Source organism: Hemitrygon akajei, chromosome 2, assembly GCF_048418815.1.
Source record: "Hemitrygon akajei chromosome 2, sHemAka1.3, whole genome shotgun sequence".
Taxonomy (NCBI): Eukaryota; Metazoa; Chordata; class Chondrichthyes; order Myliobatiformes; family Dasyatidae; genus Hemitrygon; species Hemitrygon akajei.
The window spans coordinates 91,956,980-91,975,305 of NC_133125.1; the positions used below are offsets into that span (position 1 = coordinate 91,956,980).

At 41.9% G+C, this 18,326-nt stretch overlaps 1 protein-coding gene across 1 annotated transcript in view; it reads right to left on the bottom strand.

Annotated features, from left to right (window-relative positions):
• The window catches only part of LOC140714540 (von Willebrand factor D and EGF domain-containing protein), a 308,836-nt gene that overhangs the window by 249,361 nt on the left and 41,149 nt on the right, over positions 1-18,326 (bottom strand). The window contains exons 2-4 of the mRNA XM_073025817.1: positions 5,985-6,169; positions 5,301-5,532; positions 1,712-1,777 (exon numbers count right to left, since the gene is read on the bottom strand). Of these exons, the coding sequence (XP_072881918.1) occupies positions 1,712-1,777; positions 5,301-5,532; positions 5,985-6,169 (483 nt within the window). The remainder of the gene's footprint in view (positions 1-1,711; positions 1,778-5,300; positions 5,533-5,984; positions 6,170-18,326) is intronic.

The following is an 18,326-nucleotide window of genomic DNA, read 5'->3' on the forward strand; positions in this document are numbered from 1 at the left end:
GCTAGAAATACTTAGCATGTCGATCAGTAGCTGTGCAGAAATGAACTGAGTTAATAGTTTTCCAACTGAATATACATTCCCAACTGCCATACAGGGATTTGAACTGCTGCCTCGGGATCACTGGCCCAGGCTCCTGTATCAATAGCCTTGTAATGCAGCTGCTATAATTCCCTATCTTGTTAATGCTTGATGATAAATTATAACTAAGAAACTTTGTTCTGCACAATTAAGTTATTTACTAAATTCATATTACTGAGATGCACCTAACTTAACACAAATTGCACTTTGTACCATTATTCACAAATGATTTTCTAATACAAAGAATACAGATATCTTGTACCCTAATCATGGCAGTGTAGACCTAAATGTAACTGTTACCCTGTGTATGCCTTTAACCTATTGCTATCCAGATCTGAAACATTTCAAATTGCTGGATTTTGTTGAAAATGTGTGGTAGCTTTAAAAGAGCAAAAAGAATTTCCGACCTTTCATCTTTGAAATGGAACCTGTAATTTACAGTTTACAATCAGCAATTTCCCTCAACAACCACTAATTAAAGTATGAATGATCTCATCCTTTGTTTATGAGCAGAAATTAGGCTACATCCACACTAGACCAGATAATTTTGAAAACACCGGTTTTGCGTAAAAACGGTAGGCATCCACACTATGCATTTTAAAAAATACCTCTGTCCACATTGAAACGGAGATTTCGACAAATCTCCTCCTACTGCGCATGCGCAAGACACATCTACCGAAAACAAGCGACATGTTTCTTGGCGAATCTCACCGTGAAAATGTGCGTTTGTGTAGTTACAGACTAGAAAAACTTAACGATGGGCAGCTGTTGGCTCTCGCACAGGAGAACTTAAAAGTAAAAAAAGAACAAATACTGGAGCGTACAGAGGCAACCGACAGGGAGTTCACGGACGATTGACCTGGCTGACGACGAACATTGAAAAACTGACTAACTCTGTTGCATTAATAAAGCCCCTTGTTAAATGTATAAAACATGTCTGCATCAGTGTTATCTTGTACTTCCATACAATGTTACATTAGGCTGTTACACATCTATTGTCAGAGAAGTACTTGCATAAATAGATAAACCACCTTCATACGAGCAAGGACAGAAAACAGGGCAAAGTGAGTATACTTATTTATTCAGTAAGTTATGGGAAAAGCATTTGGTGAGTACATTTCTAACTCTTCTGGCTTCAGTCTCGTTGCCGTCTGTTCTGAAATTGTTAGGTTGTGTTCAAGAAAACAATGAAATGGCACGCTGCCATCTGACAGCATTTTCAGATTTCTCCGGTTATCCCGTCCACACTGATCTGCCCATGCAGCGTTTTCAAAAATACACACTCTGGAAAGTGTTTCTGAAAAGCTCTGGTTTCGGGGGACGAAAACGCCGTTTTAGTGTGGACAGAGGGTAAAAACTAAGAGAAAAAGCTTGGGTTACGGATTTATCCGGTGTAATGTGGATGTAGCCTTAGACTTTCTAGCTTTAAAAGGCCACTTTAGCTTCGAAAGAACAAAATAATGAATGTGAATTACATATTATAATGTTCTTTCCCAGCATGCTGCAAAACTTATGTTTCAAGAAAATACCCGTGTGAGATCCCAATACCGAACTAACCTGAAAACTCAGAGTGAACATAAAAGGTTATTGTATGGTCATGAAATTCTGTTAATTTTATAAAAGTTTTCATTACCTCGACAAGTCCCATTTATTTCCACTTCTCCAGGAGCACAGGGTGTTGACTTTGTTTCTGCAAAGACTATTTTAGATGGAAAGAAAAGTTAACTAATTAGGATGGATAACTTTCAAGGAGACAAATTGCATCCAGTTTAATTTAATTTTCAAAGCAGTGGAACTTGTTTGAAGAACAAGAGTACAATTTTTTATTAGCGATTTATGTTTTTCATGGCCATGAACAATTAATCCAAAGGTTACTCTGATCATTCTCTGAGCAGAATAACGAGAGTTCAGCCCAGGACATTTGCAATGAAATTGAGTTTTTTTTTCAAAGACTTCTGCAGTCCTTTGTATTTTCTTTTGTACAAATGGAAATCATTTGTAGGTACCATACACAGCAGAAATAAAAATAAAAGCTTCTATTTCCCAGGCAGTTGGGCAAATGGCACCAAAATAGTATTTTACCAAATAATTGGAACATTTTAATTAAATTCAATACATTGTTCTTTACAAATGAAGGTTGTTACCCCTTTACTTCCTACATGTTGGATCGAACGTTATTCATCATATTGTCTGATCCCTCTCCTTGGGCAAGTGAATGCTCCAGCTTTACTTGTGCCTAGCCCCTTCAGCCTGAATTTTCATAGCTATGAATAACCCTACTGATGGTAACAATTATTAGTCAGAGAATATTTCTCAAACTATAGAACTGTACAGCACAAAAGTGGCCAAGTAACTCTAATGGCTTTGTTCAGACCCTTTTCTAGGATGTACAGTGTCTTGAAAAATTAGTCAGCCCCCATCCCTCTGTTTACATAAAAGATTATTACAACCATGGATTTTGATTAATTTCACTGAGAATGTTTATTTGTCAATCGCATGCTGCCTTTTACCACAGTAGAGCCCAAAAAAAAGGGAAAATTGTAAAGCATGAAAAAAATTCAAAAACTGGAATACCAGCAGTTCCAAAGTATTCATCCCACTTTGCTCAGTACTTAGTTGGACCACCTTTTGAAGCTATTACAGCCAGCAGTCTTTTTGGATAGGCCTCTATTAGCTTTGCACAATGTGGTGGAGCAAGATTTGCCCATTTCTCCTTACAAAATTGCTCAAAATGTGCCAGGTTAGTTGGGAAACGACAGTGGACAGAAATCTTGAGATGTTGTCAGAGAATTTCAACTGGGGTAAGGTCAGGACTCTGATTGGGTCACTCAAGGACATTAATTTTCTTCAATTGAAGCCACTCCATGGTTGCTCTGGCAGTGTGCTTTGGATCATCGTCCTGCTGAAGGATGAACTTCCTCCCTAGTTTAAGCTTTCTGGCAGACACTGGCAGGTTTTTAATGCCAGATCTCCCTCTATGTAACAACACTCATCTTCCCATCAATCCTGACTGGATTTCTGGACTCTGCTGCTGAAAAGCATCTCCATAGCACGATGCTACTTCCACCATGCTTTGCAGTAGGGATGGTGTTACCTGGCTGATGCACAGTATTAGATTTACACCACACGTACCTCTAAAAAATTTATATCTCCTTGCCTGTAAAATCTTTACAAAGTGTCACTAAGGTGATACTGTAAAGATGTGGAATAAAGTCTTGTGGTCAGATAAAGTGGAAATTTTTGGCTACAACACAAAGCGGTACACAGGGCAAACATGCAGACTCCCAATAAACAGCACTTGAAGTCACTGGAGCCAAGTAGTAGTAGCACTAACTACCAAATCATTATTTTAGTCTCCTACAAAATCCTACCTTGGTGCCTCATCGTGGTGTAGGAGTGAAACTGGCCGAGCACTAGCGAAACACGGCAGAGATTCGTTCTCTGGAAGGTCTAACCTAGCCGAGAAGTTGATGTACCATCGGTACACTACTAGACTAGATCTAGTAGTAGGATCGTGGCTGGCTGAGTCAGGGAGGTAAGTATGCCTTTGCTACTTTGTAGGTTATGCCTCTTCAGGCAAAGGCTGCACCAAACGAGGACGCCGGCAGCAGGGCGTCTGATGGTGTCTGTGGCAGATGAATCCAAAATGGTCAATGGTACAACGACCTTGGTGGCATGTGGAGGAACCGGAGTGCTGGTCAACGGATGACATCACTAGACTAGTTAGTTGTCACTGCGCGGCAGCTTCCTTTTCCGCTAAGTCTGTAACACTCCTGTGTACCACTTAGCATCAGATTTGGAAGCCCAGAAAAACTGTATGGTGGGGGCACAACACCGTCTGTCTTAGTACTGAGCAAGTTGTTTTGGAGTAGAGTTTCTGGATGGTGTGACATGCCTGCAGGGACTAAACTCTCAGCACAGTCAACATCAAAATTGATGGACAGCCGAAGAAGAAGACATTATGTTAGTAGCTACAATATTTTCACAAGATCAGAAATATTGAGTCAACATCAAGTAAACCTTCTAATTTTACGACTGCGACTTGCCAACTCCAAGCTCAACAAAAAGGTACATCACCAAATACATTTGCATTACTTGGAAATCAACTACCTCTTGCACTGGCAGTGAGGGTAACCAGTGAGAGAAGTACCAGCAAGAAAGGCTGGATACCTTGCATCCAGAAAGATGGAAAACTCATCTGCTGTCTGAGGTTCATCACTTTGTCAGCGGAAGGCAGTGAAGGGCAGTGATTTTTTAAGTGCACACGGGGACTTAAATTAGATTCTTTGTGCAGTCGTGCCTTCGGCTGGGTATCTGTTTATGGCCCCTATTACCACCAGCTCCACCAGCACCCTCATTCTTGGGAACACATCCCAACTACAGTCAGTCTGTTCCAGCAGCACTACTTACTCCAAATGCTTCAACTTTAATCAGTTCAACAGATTGGTTATCTAATGGTGTTGAATTGTTCACTATCTCCAGAGTTTAAATTTAAATTAATCTTACCAATTTTATATCAGCCCTAGGCACCGATTTTAACCATACATTACTAATTAGCTTATCACTAATGCTGAATTTCTGTGATATAACTTAACTGCCTTTGTAACATTTATTGCTTATTAATTCACTCAATTAATTACCTTCATCCAATAGGGCTGTGGATATTTTACATTCACCAAGACAAAAGATCATTCATTCAGTACTTTGTGCACCTCAGAGTAAATAGTTGAGTTTATATTGGTATACTGCTGAACAGATAACATGAGATAGCTTTGATATGCCATAATTGAACTCGGATAATTTGTCGCTATAAAGTGAGTGGTATGCCCTTGATTGGATGTTAAATTAAAGGCAAAGTTTGAGCTAGCAGCTTAATTTTATACCATCTAGTATAAAGGTTCCCAGCCTTTTTATGCTATGGACCCCTACCATTAAGCAAGGGGCCTGTGGACCCCAAGTTTTGAATCCCCGATCTAGTGGATGCAGTCTGCCTTGATGAATTTACTTAACTAAATGCCAAACATAATATTCTTCCACACTTTCAACAAAGGTATGCTTTGTGAAACAAATCCTTGATTTACTTACAGAACATTGCTTCATAAGTTAGTTAGCTGTTCATTGAATGGTATCCCTCTAACATGGGCATTCTAATAAGTAAAGTCCTCAAACATGGAATTTTCCATTCTAATATGCTATTATGAAATGGTAATTTATCTGCTAACCTTCAGTTGCACAGTAACCCATGCATCCCTGAGTAGGTTGAAGGTAATAGACAAAGAAGGCTCCACAGTTCCTTACAGAGACGGGGATCCGAAATAAGCAACAGTCTCGGGTGCTGCCTGAGAACTGCCATGTAGCGCAGGCCGTTAATTTCCTTATCTCACCATGGCGAGGCAATGAGTTGGAACCATCAAGAGAAAGCCAAACAGGAGCTTGTGTGCCACACTTATTCATCTGAGAAGAAACATCATTAGAAAGGTCATATGTGCGAATGGTCCAAAAAAATCATTATTAGTAGTTGTTTTTCATTTAGAGATACAGCACAGTAACAAGCCCTTCAGGCCCAATGAACCCACACTGTCCAGTTACACCTATAGGTGTCCAGTTAACCTACTAATCCATACATCTTCGGAACGCTGATGGAAACCGAAACACCTGGAGGAAACCCACGTGGTCGTGGGAAAAATGTACAGACTCCTGACAGACAGTGGTGAGAATTGAACCCCAGTTACTGGGGTTCATGCTGACAGCTATGCTACTGTGCCATCCATTATAAATTCTGTTAATTTACATGTTTAGAGTTTAATTGACTCGAAGAGACTAGATTGTTCATAGCTCTGGCACTCAGTTCATTTCATTAAGTTGAGTTAAATTTAAAACATACAAATGTTGCACATATTACTAACTTCTATGCAGTTTGTTGGTACTTCTGCTGGCTTGTCTCGAATCATGAAGCGATACCATCCTGGTGTCAGTGAATGATCACATATGAGGTCTTGGATTGCAGACTGCTGGAGCTCAGTAGAATCGAAGTGAATGCTGCGGGAGGGGTTCCAGAGAACTTCATGTCCCCCTGGGTAGCATTCTGGGGCTACAGGAAACAAAAGTTACAATTAATTAAGAGGATGACTGATTCTCAACCGTACCTTTAGTTTGCAAAACCTTGTTACTATATTTAACATCTCAAGTGAAATTAGTGATTACTGATTTAATACAGTAAGAATTCAAGGTAGTACAACAGAAGTATACTCAATAGATATTCCATTAGTAACCCATGCTGAAAATTTCAGCTGATCTTTTCAGTTAAAGCCCTCCCCACCATTGAGCACATCTACACAGAGCGTTATCACAAAGGAACAGTATCCATCAATGACCACCACCACCTGGGACATGCTCTCTTCTCGTTGCTGCCATCAGGAAGTACGTACAGGACTCTCAGGACTCACACCACCAGCTTCAGGAACAGTTATTACACTCAACCATCAGGCTCTTGAACCACAGGGGATAACTTCATTGCCCCATCACTGAACTGTTCCTATAACCACTTTCAAGGGACTCTTCATCTCATGTTCTTAATATTTATTGCTTATCTATTTATTGTTTTTTCCTTTTGTAGTTCTACATTTTGTTGTCTTTTAAACATTGGTTGTTTGTCCATCTTGTTGGTTGCAGTTTTTTATCGATTCTATTGTGTTTCTTGGATTTACTGTATATACCCACAAGAAAATAAATCTGAGGGTTGTTTACAATGACGTATATGAACTTTGATAATAAATTTACTTTGAACTTAGAAGTGACATATAACAGCTCTATGGTATTTTGAATTTTCCTTCTGCAAATCCTCCTAGGATAATACCCCATGACCACAGATACAATGATGCAAATCTGAAAGTGCCACTCAAAAGCTGCATGTTTCCTGTGGCTAGTTGACTGGTGGCCATTGAATTCTCAAACATAGCTCATCTTGCACTAAAAACCTAGACTTAATAATGCTTCAGCTCCTAAAAATACAATAAACTGACCTTAACTTTCCCTCTTCTGATCAGTCACCACTGACACACTCACTTAACTGAACAGGGTCCAGAGAAGATTCACAAGAACAATCTCAGGAATAAAACCGTTAACATATGAGGAGCCTTTGATGGCTCTGGGACTGTACTTGCTGGAGTTCAGAAGAAAGAGGGAGAATCTCATTGAAACCTATTGAATGTTGAAAAGCCTAAACAGAGAGAACATGGAGAGGATGTTTCCGATAGTGGTGAAGTCTAGGACAGAGCTTCAGAATTGAAGGACATCCCTTTCAAACAGAGATGAGGTAACATTCCTTTAGCCAGAGAGTGGTGAATCTGTAGAATTCATTGCTACAGATTGCTGTGGAGGCCAAGTTTTTCAGTATATTTAAAACAGAGATTGAAAGGTTCTTGATTAGTAAGGATGTGAAAGGTTAAGGGGAGAAGGCAGAGGAATGGGGTTGAGAGGGATAATAAATCAACCATGATTAAATTGTGGAGCCGATTGGCCTAATTCTGCTCCCATGTTCTGTGGTCTGACATTGAGGACGTGCACCCATTTTTAGCTCCGTCCATCGAACAGCAATATTGAATCAGACAAGAGATTCAGTACTTTGAAGTGGTAGACAGAACACACCAAAGGGAATCCAGGAGGCTCTGGTTAGTTTTTAGATGAGCCTTGGTTTTATGGTTCAATCAGCACTGTATCTTGCGAGAGAATTTCTAAACAGTTGCAAGTTGGACTGTTACACTATGAATGCTTCAACATGTGCATTGAAAGCACAGCAGTGAGGTGAAGGAGTGGGGAGTAAGAGAAGGGGAAGTTGTAGTAATTAATGAGGGTTCACAGTAAGGTGGATGCTGACAGTAAGACAGCTTTAAATCTTAAACAGAAAAGTGATTTGAATTGTCGTGAGCCATATTACTACACTGGGTCACCACCCCAAAATTTAGCAAACTTGCTATTAGGACAATTCAACAAAATTCACTTAGGTAATGACCCCCAGATTAATCTTTAAGGGGCAAAAGGTTTGTCAATTTGGCATTACTTTTACAACATAACTGAGTTGCCAAAAAGAGGATAATTTCAGGCAGAACATCAAAGTAAATTTAAGCTACATGAAAAGCATTCCTTATTTTGATATTATCCTTCAGTGACACATATCTGGACCTTCAGTCTCACAAGCTAAGCAGCCAGAGGCTACAACCATAACTACAGCAAAATTGATGCACTTGAAAAATTGCATAACCAGACTCCCAAAAGCAAATCAACAAGTTGTCCTCTTATATATTAATTAGGGAAAGCATTTTGAAACGAAGCTAATTAGTTATTAATTCAAATATACAGTATGCTTCTATTATATATACACCATTAACCAAAACTAATTTAACAGATTGGCACGTGAACAATTGGACTCCTGTACATTATAGGCTGCTCCGTGTAAATCCTGCTCAGCTGTTGGAGGTCTTTAGGACACCAGTGTCAGAGTGAAGATGGGAAATTGCCAGCAAATAGTTGTTAGCAAGTTGAGATTGTCAGCACATACACGAGTGAAAGTCCTCAAATGCCAGCAATGACCACACAAATCAGCAGCAGTTAGTGCTGCTGGTACACTGCTCCAGTAACTGGGCTACAACCCCGACCTTGGTGCTCTCTGTATTTTTCCTCTGTGATTGCAGGAATTTCCCAGGGGTGCTCTAGCTTCCTCCCACATCCCAGGAACATGCTGATAGGTTAATTGGCTACCATTCTGCTGAAAATTTCTAAGGGGTGGATGGACATGTGTGAAAGAATAGGTCATAAGTTATCAGAATGATTTCTCTGCAGATTCTTCAAATGGAAGCCGGCATAAACTGAATGGATCAAATGGTCTTCTTCCACAAGTTAATAAGGTCAAATTTCCTTGCAAATTTAGCTCATTCTAAGTTCAAGAAGTTAACTTGTTCTGCAGCATAAACACAATCAAGGTGAAAACTAACAATAACATAATAAGCTACCTTATTATAAAAATACAAAAAAATGATAATTCGGCCCATCAAGCCATGACAACCTCCAAGGGTGGTCATACAGGGAGATTTGAGAAACTATCAGACAGGCACAAAATTGAAAAAAAAAATGGATGGATGGCTGTGGGGAAGGGAAACATTAGATCGATCTCAGCGTAGGTTAAAAGGTTGGAACAACTTTGGGGGCCAAAGGGCCTGTAAAATGCTGCACTGTTCTATGTACAACTTACACAAAATGCTGGTGGAACACAGCAGGCCAGGCAGCATCTATAAGGAGAAGCACTGTCGACGTTTCGGGCCGAGACCCTTCGTCAGGAGGTCTCAAGGGTCTCGGCCCAAAACGTCGACAGTGCTTCTTCTTATAGATGCTGCCTGGCCTGCTGTGTTCCACCAGCATTTTGTGTGTGTTGTTTGAATTTCCAGCATCTGCAGATTTCCTCATGTTTGCTGTATGGACAACTTATTCTCTCTCACACCAAGCCATCAAGTCTGTTTTTGACACTTTGTTACTAACTTATTAAACAGTAATTTACAGAAGCCAATCAGCTACCAGTTCATCTTTCAGGATACGAGAAGAAACGGTACCACCTGAAGGAAATCAAAGCAGGCACTTTGATACGATGCAGACGACACCTGAGAGCCTGGAAGCTCGGCGCTGAGGCAGCTGCACATTTAACCCGACGAGTGGACAACATCCACAATTTTCTACTTGTTCCATGGCTGAAATCAAAGCAAGTGTTCAAATTCGAGCTTTGTTCATTGCAGACACCTCCAAGATGGCCACATAGGGTTTGGAGGCTTGTGTGCCTCAATGACCCAGAGGGCTAAGTTGGCTGGAGTCAGGGTTTTATGCTTTGGCCCTTGGTAGGGTCACCCATGCTAAACAGGCCATAGAGTCCAATCTTTTGGGTAAAAAAATAATTGCTGATTAATAAGTTGGTAAATTGGTTTATATTGTCACATGCACTGAGGTATAGTAAAAAATTGTTCTTCATACCATCCAGACAGATCATTTCAATAGTGCAATGAGGCAGTACAATTAAAAATAATAACAGAGTGCAGAATTAGGTATCACCGTTACAGGGAATGTAGAGTACAAGCAGGCAATAAGGCGACAGACCATTACAATGTAGATTGTGAGGTTAAGAGTCCATCTTATCATACTAGGAGACCATTCAATAACCTCACCACAGTGGGATAGAGGTTGTCCTTGAGCCGTTTTCAGGCTTTTGTTCCTTCTCTCCGACGGTAGGGAGAAACGAGAGAATGTCTGGGGTCGATGGGGTCTTTGATTATGTTATCTGATTTATTGAGGAAGCAAGTTGTGTAGTCAGAGTGCAATGGCTGGTTTCTGTGACATGCTGTGCCCACAACTCTGCAGCTTCACGTGATCTCAGGCAGAACAGTTGCCTTACCGAGTTGTATTGCATCCAGATGGAATGCTATTTGTGCATTGATTAAAAACTCATGAAGGTCAAAGGGTCTATGCCAATTTTTTTTTTGTAGAGATGATAATCTACTTGATTGTCACACTTCTTGTGCAAATTGCTAGTATCTTTTATAATGTCCAAAAAAGCTTAAAGCAAATGTAAGGCTTTGACGTATCATGGTACTGCAACATTACAAACAGACCAGGCTATTTACACACAACACACTCCCACAGATAGCAATTTAACAGAGAAAATTTTAGTAATGTTGACTGAGGAACAGATATTTGTCAGTACATCACGACAACTGCCTCTGTTCTTCCAAATATTCATGTCCATCTGGGAAAACCGATAAAGCCACGTTGTAAAGGCTCCTCTGAATGCTTGCACCTCTGACATGTCAGCATTCCTTAGGTATTGCACTGAGACAGCCTCACTTATTTGTGCATGAGAATCTGGAGCAGGATCTGAACCTGTGACCTCTGTGTAAGCAATAAGAGTGCTACCAATGGAGATAAGAGGCAGCAGAACACAACACACTATGATTTGAATGCAAGGACACATTTTCTCCCAATCTCTGGTGTGAATATTGACTGGATGTCTGAAATGAGATAACAGATAATCTCTTCTCTTCTCGCAGATAGTTGTGGAGAACGTTTTCAAAGGCTCATTTATTAACTGTTCAGGTGAGCCCAATCAATAACCAATCTCTTTGATTTGAGCCAACTATTATCATAGCAGCAAAAACTTCTGATGACTGACCTTCAAGAATTATAAACACAATGTCCAATCGGAAGCACAATATAGATTATGAGAAAGAATTCTGCTAGATCAAAAAGCCAATAATTCTGAGGCTTGACTGCATGGAATCAGATAACTGGCATAAGGCACATTCTTAACAATCCATTTCTTAAGAAACTCCTTTAAGAAATCTCCAATACACAAGGAAAGACAGATCTCTAACCATTGCATTATCAGACATGCTATGTTCGGGCTGTGCTGCCTACCAATTATTGTTCAGGATACCTGGCTCCGAGCCTATTTTTCAAGCCATCTATCACACTCCTATAGAGGTTCAAATCAAGCACGTCTAGGAACTATAATAAGTATTAATATTATCTGTTCAGGACAATTTTCGAAGTGTGAACACTTAAAAATCTTATAAACTATTTAATTATCACTCATTTGCACAGCTCTGTCCTAGATCAATAATAGTCTCATGTGTCTCATCTAAAGAATTAGCTAGTGCAATATAGATATGACTTGATAGATAAATGAATTAAAAAAAATCATATATGAACAAGTCTTAAATCCAACCATAATATTAACCATTTGAATCTGTTTCAGAAAAGTAGTCCAATAAATTATATACTTTATACAGTCTGGACCTTAGCACCTAAATTTAGGAGATGCATATGAAGAAGATTTGGAACTGTTCTGTCAAAGAGAAAAAAGTCATTCCACAGATTTTCTGAGGTCATTGAAGATTGATTTGAGGTGTTGTTCTGGACAAAGTTTTCACCTCAGAAAGAAAAACTGAATTATCTGCGGCATAAAAATGGCTGCATGAGATGTACCTCAGGCTACTGTGGGAGCCGAGGGAGGAGATTGTTGAGGCTCTGGCGATGACCTTTGCATCATCAATGAGGACGGGGGAGGTTCCGGAGGATTGGAGGGTTGCAGATATTGTTCCCTTATTCAAGAAAGGGAGTAGGGATAGCCCAGGAAATTATAGACAGTAAGTCTTACCTCAGTGGTTGGTAAGTTGATGGAGAAGATCCTGAGAGGCAGGGTTTATGAACATTTGCAGAGGTATAATATGATTAGGAATAGTCAGCATGGCTTTGCCAAGGGCAGGTCGTGCCTTACGAGCCTGATTGAATTTTTTGAAGATGTGACTAAACACATTGATGAAGGAGGAGCAGTAGATGTAGTGTATATGGATTTCAGTAAGGCATTTGACAAGGTACCCCATGCAAGGCTTATTGAGAAAGTAAGGAAGCATAGGATTCAAGGGGATATTGCTTTGTGGATCCAGAACTGGCTTGCCCACAGAAGGCAAAGAGTGATTGTGGATGGGTCATATTCTACATGGAGGTCGGTGACTAGTGGTGTGTTCCGGGACCCTTACTCTTTGTGATTTTAGTAAATGACCTGGATGAGGAAGTGGAGGGATGGGCTAGTAAATTTGCTGATGACAAAGGTTGGGGGTGTTGTGGATAGTGTAGAGAGCTGTCAGAGGTTTCAGCGGGACATTGATAGGATGCAAAACTGGGTTGAGAAGTGGCAGATGGAGTTCAACACAGATAAGTGTGAAGTTGTTCAATTTCGTAGGTCAAATATGATGGCAGAATATAGTATTAATGGTAAGACTCTTGGCACTGGTGGCATAGTGGCATCAGCGCCAGACTTAGGAGCAAAGGCTCCCGAGTTCGAATCCAGCCGGCTCCCTTTCCATCCGTGCTGGGTTGAGCGTCGAGCTAGCAACTTGGCCTCGTAAAAGTAAGAAAGCCTGATAAAAAAAACGCCATCACAACAGCGTCCCGATGACTCCACTCGGTGTTAAGAGCTTTCTTCTTCTTGGCAGTGTGGAGGATCAGAGGGATCTTTGGGTCCGAATCCATAGGACACTCTAAGCAGCTGTGCAGGTTGACTCAGTGGTTAAGAAGGCATATGGTACATTGGCCTTCACCAATCGTGGAATTGAATTTAGAAGCCGAGAGGTAATGTTGCAGCTATATTGGTCAGACCCCACTTGGAGTACTGTGCTCAGTCCTGCTCGCCTCTCTACAGGAAGGATGTAGAAACCATAGAAAGGAGATTTACAAGGATGTTGCCTGGATTGGGGAGCATGTCTTATGAAAACAGGTTGAGTGAACTCAGCCTTTTCTCCCTGGAGCGAAGGAGGATGAGAGGTGACCTGATAGAGGTGCATAAGATGATAAGAGGCATTGATCATGTGGATAGTCAGAGGCTTTTTCCCGGGGCTCAAATGGCTGCCACAAGAGGGCACAGGTTTAAGGTGCTGGGGAATAGATACAGAGGAGATGTCAGGGGTAAGTTTTTTTTTACGCAGAGAGTGGTGACTGCGTGAGGGCTGCCAGCAACGGTGGTGGAGGCGGATACAATAGAGTCTTTTAAGAGACTTTTGGATAGGTACATGGAGCTTAGAAAAATAGAGGGCTCTGGGTAACCCTAGTAATTTTTAAGGTAGGGACTTGTTCGGCACAGTTTTGTGGGCCAAAGGGCCTGTATTGTGCTGTAGGTTTCCTATGTTTCCATAAAAATGTATTATTTCAAAATGCTTCTATTCTGCAATGATTTTATTGGTATCTCACTATCCAGACAAAACAGTCATTCCCATTTAAGCACAAAGAATAAGAATAAAGCATCATTAGTAACAGCAATAAATACATTTGAGAGACTTCACATTCAGTGGATATGAGTGACAATCTACTATTTCCTTTCACAGAAATGAATTTAACCTTCTATAATCCAAAGTCAGTTTCCCTTAAAATCAAATTTTAAACAGAAGTTTGTGTTGGAATTAAAATCTAATGGGCACATCTCCAGAAAGGAGTTTCCCTCAGGATGGAGGATCTCCAACAGAAGGCTGAAAGCTGTGAATGCCAAGATATTTGGCTGGATCAGAACAATATGCTCCAAATAAACCCAATCTTGTTACTTTATTAGAACATACAGAAGATAGAAGAGTACATCAGATAAGCAGGCCCTTCAACTGCTTCTAATCTACTTCCCTCAGTTCCTATTTTATTATTTTATTACCATTTTAGCATTTTCACCCAAGGACTAGTCTTATCTATAACTTCAGCTATCTTTAAGAATCTAGAACTTATTTATATCTTACATGCATCCTACAACATGGAGTAAAAATGTTTGTATTATGAATCCATTGCAATGTACAGACATGTGAATTTATAAGTCTAATAGCTTGTAGAAAGAAGCTGTCCCGTAGCCTGTCGGTCCTGGCTTTAATGTTGCAGTACCGTTTGCCAGACAGAAGCAGCTGAAGCAGTTTCTGGTTGGGGTGACGGGTGTCCCCAGTGATCTTCCAGGCCTTCTTTCTGCAACTGCTGCTATAAATGTCCTCAGTGGAGGGAAGTTCACATCCACAGTTGCGCTGGGCTGTCTGTACCACTCTCTGAAGTGCCCAGCGATCAAGGCTGGTGCAGTTCCCATACCAGGCGGTGATACAGCCAGTCAGTATGCTCTCAATGGTGCCCCTATAGAAGGTCTTGAGGATTTGGGGGTCCATGCCGAACTTCTTCAGTCGCCCAAGGTGGAAGATACTCTGTGGTGTTTTTTTTTGCCACAAAGCCGGTGTACAGTTCAGGTGAGATCATCGGTGATGTGTATACCGAGGAACTTGAAACTACTCACCCTCTTAACTGCAGACCCATTGATGTTGAGCTGTCTCTGTTCTTCCTGTGGTCCACAATAAGCTCTTTTGTTTTTTGGACATTGAAGGAGAGGTTGTTATCCTGGCACCACTGTGTCAGGCTGTCAACCTCTCCTCAGTAGGCCGTCTCATTACTGCTGAAAATACAGCCGATCAAAGTTGTGCCACTGGTGAATCTGATCAGCATATCGGAACTCTGAGTGGCAGTACAGTCGTGGGTATGAAGCGAATGGAGAAGGGGTCTCAGAACACAACCCTGGGGGCACCTGTGTTGAGGCTCAGAGGCGTAGAGGTGAGGGAGCCCATACTTACCACCTATCGGCGATCTGATAGGAAATCTAGGATCCAGCTGCACAAGGTGGGGTGCAGGCCGAGGTCTCTGAGCTTCCTGTCAAGTCTGGAAGGAATTATGATGTTGAATGCTGAACTGTGGTCCAAGAACAGCATTCTAACGTATGCATCCCTCTTCTCCAGGTGAGTGAGGATGGTGTGGAGTACTGTGGCTCTGGCGTCATCTACAGACCGGCTTCATCAGTAGACAAATGGTTAGGGGTCCAGCATGGGTGATAGCATGCTGCAGATATAGTCTTTAACTAGCCTTTCAAAACATTTGCTTATAATTGAGGTGAGTGCAATAGAGCACCAATCTTTCAGGCATGCTACCTTGATTTTAGGTAGAGGATCAATGATGGACAATTTGAAGCAGGAAGGCACTACACACTGGGAGAAGGAGAGATTAAAAATGTCCACAAACACACCAGCCAGCTGTTCAGCACACACTTTGAGGATGCACCCTGGGGTGCCATCTGGTCCGCTGTCTTGCAGCTGTTGACATGTTGGAACGTTCTATGTACCTCAGCCTTGGAGATGACCAAGGTGCAGGTCTCATCAGCGGCTCTCCTCGAGGGTTCAGTCTTGAATCGAGCATGAAAAACATTTAGGTCGTCTGGGAGCGAGGCAGCAATGTTGGCTGTCCTGCTGCATTTCCTCTTGCAGTCCATGATGGTGTACAGTCCTGCCATAAGCTGTGCGTTGTCGCAGAGTTGTGACTGGGTTTTGTCCCTGTGTTGCCGTTTGCCACCTTGATGGCTCTATGTAACAGTGACATCTCTTGAGCTCCTCTTGGTCTCCGGAGGTGAAGGCTTTATCCCTCATGCTGAGAGCAACACACACTAAACTATTTATCCAAGGCTTCTGGTTTGGGTAGACTCAGACCTATTTTTGGGGAACAATGTCTTTTGAATGAAGCTGGTGATCACTTCTGTGTATTTGGAGATGTTCTCAGCTCAAAATACCTCACACGTGACACTATCGAAGCAGTCTTGTAACATTGAATCTGACTGGTTGGACCAGCAGTGGATAGTTTTCACTATGGCCACTTCCTGTTTCAATATCTGCCTGTAGGCGAGTAGGAGCAAGATAGAGTAATGGTCAGGGTTTCCAAACGGAGGGTAGACAAGTGCTTTGTAGGCATTGTGGACGAGAAAATAGCAGTGGTCGAGTATGTTTCCTCCCTGTGTGCTCACCTCGATGTGTTGGCAGAACTTTGGATAAGCTCTGGTTAGCGATGCTTGATTAAAGTCTCCAATGATGATGAAAGTAGCCTCTGGGTTTGTGGTTTCATGGATATTGATGGTTTCATAAAGTTCATTGACAGCCAGGTTGGTATCGGTCTGTGGTGGGATATACACTGCTGTTTATAATAACAGGCATCAACACTGCAGCATAAGGTACTCCAGATCAGGGGAGCAAAGGGATTTGAGGGTGCACGCGCTACCTGGGGCGCACAAACCATTGTTCACCATGAAACATACTCCCCCACCTTTACTTTTCCCAGAGAGGTCTTTAGATCTGTCTGCTCAGAACACAGAGAACCTGACGGGTTCGAGGGCTTGGTCTGGTACTTGCTCTGACAACCTGCTTCTGGAAAAGCATACGATGTTACAGTGCTTTGTTTTGCTGTGGTAGGAGATTCTGGCTCTCAACTCACATGGTTTGTTGTCCAGGGACTGTACGTTAGCCAGGAATATGCCAGGGAACGGCGGCCGATTTGTGCGCCATCTCAGCCGAACCAAGACACTGGCTCTTCTTCCTTGCTTCCAGCGACCCTTCCTCGGTAATGCTGGTGTGGAGAATAAACCTGCTGTGGTTCATGCGAGCAGGGGGTCCCAGTAGTAGAATGACAGCACGTTATGATTGAATGCAATCTTTCCAATGTTCAAAAGAGTCAATCAACCATATCCGATGTGACTTCCAGTTTCTTGTACGAGATGTGCAGAAAGAAGTAGGGAGATAAACAGGAAGTTACAATGCCAATTCGGAGTACACTACACAGCTGCATACACGGCACCACCTTGGCAGTTTGCTTACAAACTTACAGAATTAATGTTTAATGTTCCTAAAATGCTCCTGCTTACTGAAATTTCATACACTGAGGCAGGCTCATTTCACAATACAAGGTCTAGTGTGGCCCTTCCCTGCGGTCCATGGACCCCTCAGTCCATGACACAGAAAAGATTTGGAACCTTTGATCTACATAGAAAGTGATGGGACAAATCCTTAAAACAAATTGCAAACAGGCTCTGTAATCTATAACACTTGGCATGTCACCAAAAAAAAATCCCATTTGGATGATACCTCAAACTGAAATTTAACATTATTTTTTAAAGACTGAAAGGGAAGGAGGAAAATTGCAACATAAGTTTAAGGATTTAATTATAAGTGGGAATCATAACATAGGGAACGTGAACACCATGACAGACAGACAGACATACTTTACTGATCTCGAGGGAAATTGGGTTATGTCGGGATCAATAAAGTATGTCTGTCTGTCATGGTGACCATGGGTGTCCATGGCAGATGCAATGGAAAGTTAATGAAACTTCTCTACTTGGTGGAAGTCAAGGATTACTTAAGGACAGACAGTTGTTACATCTTACCTTTAGGACTCAACTTAGTTCGCTCAAATTAGGACAAAAATGGGTGCAAGAGAAAGGTAATATTGTAGCGGTGTGCTACACGCAGCGCTAAAATAACGACACAGAGTCGGTAAACTGCAATTAAAGAAGATTTTATTCGAACTTCACAGCCTTGCTTTAAAGCCTCCCTCATCCCGCCCTCCCCGGGCACGGATGCTGTAAGGGGCACGTACTCACAAACCCCCACAGGCTTTCCTTTTGTTGGTGAAGCAGACCTGGCCTTTGTGCCGGCGCGCTGGCTATTCGTGAGCCGGTTCGAGTGTGCTAGGAAGTGGGTCACAACATAACTCCCCCCTCGCCCAGAACCGGTGATACACCCCCCCAATGTCCACAGTCTGGGCCGGACCCTGTTTGGGAGGTCGGCCTCTGTGCCGCGGTGCCGGAAACTCGACCGGTTGCGCCAAGT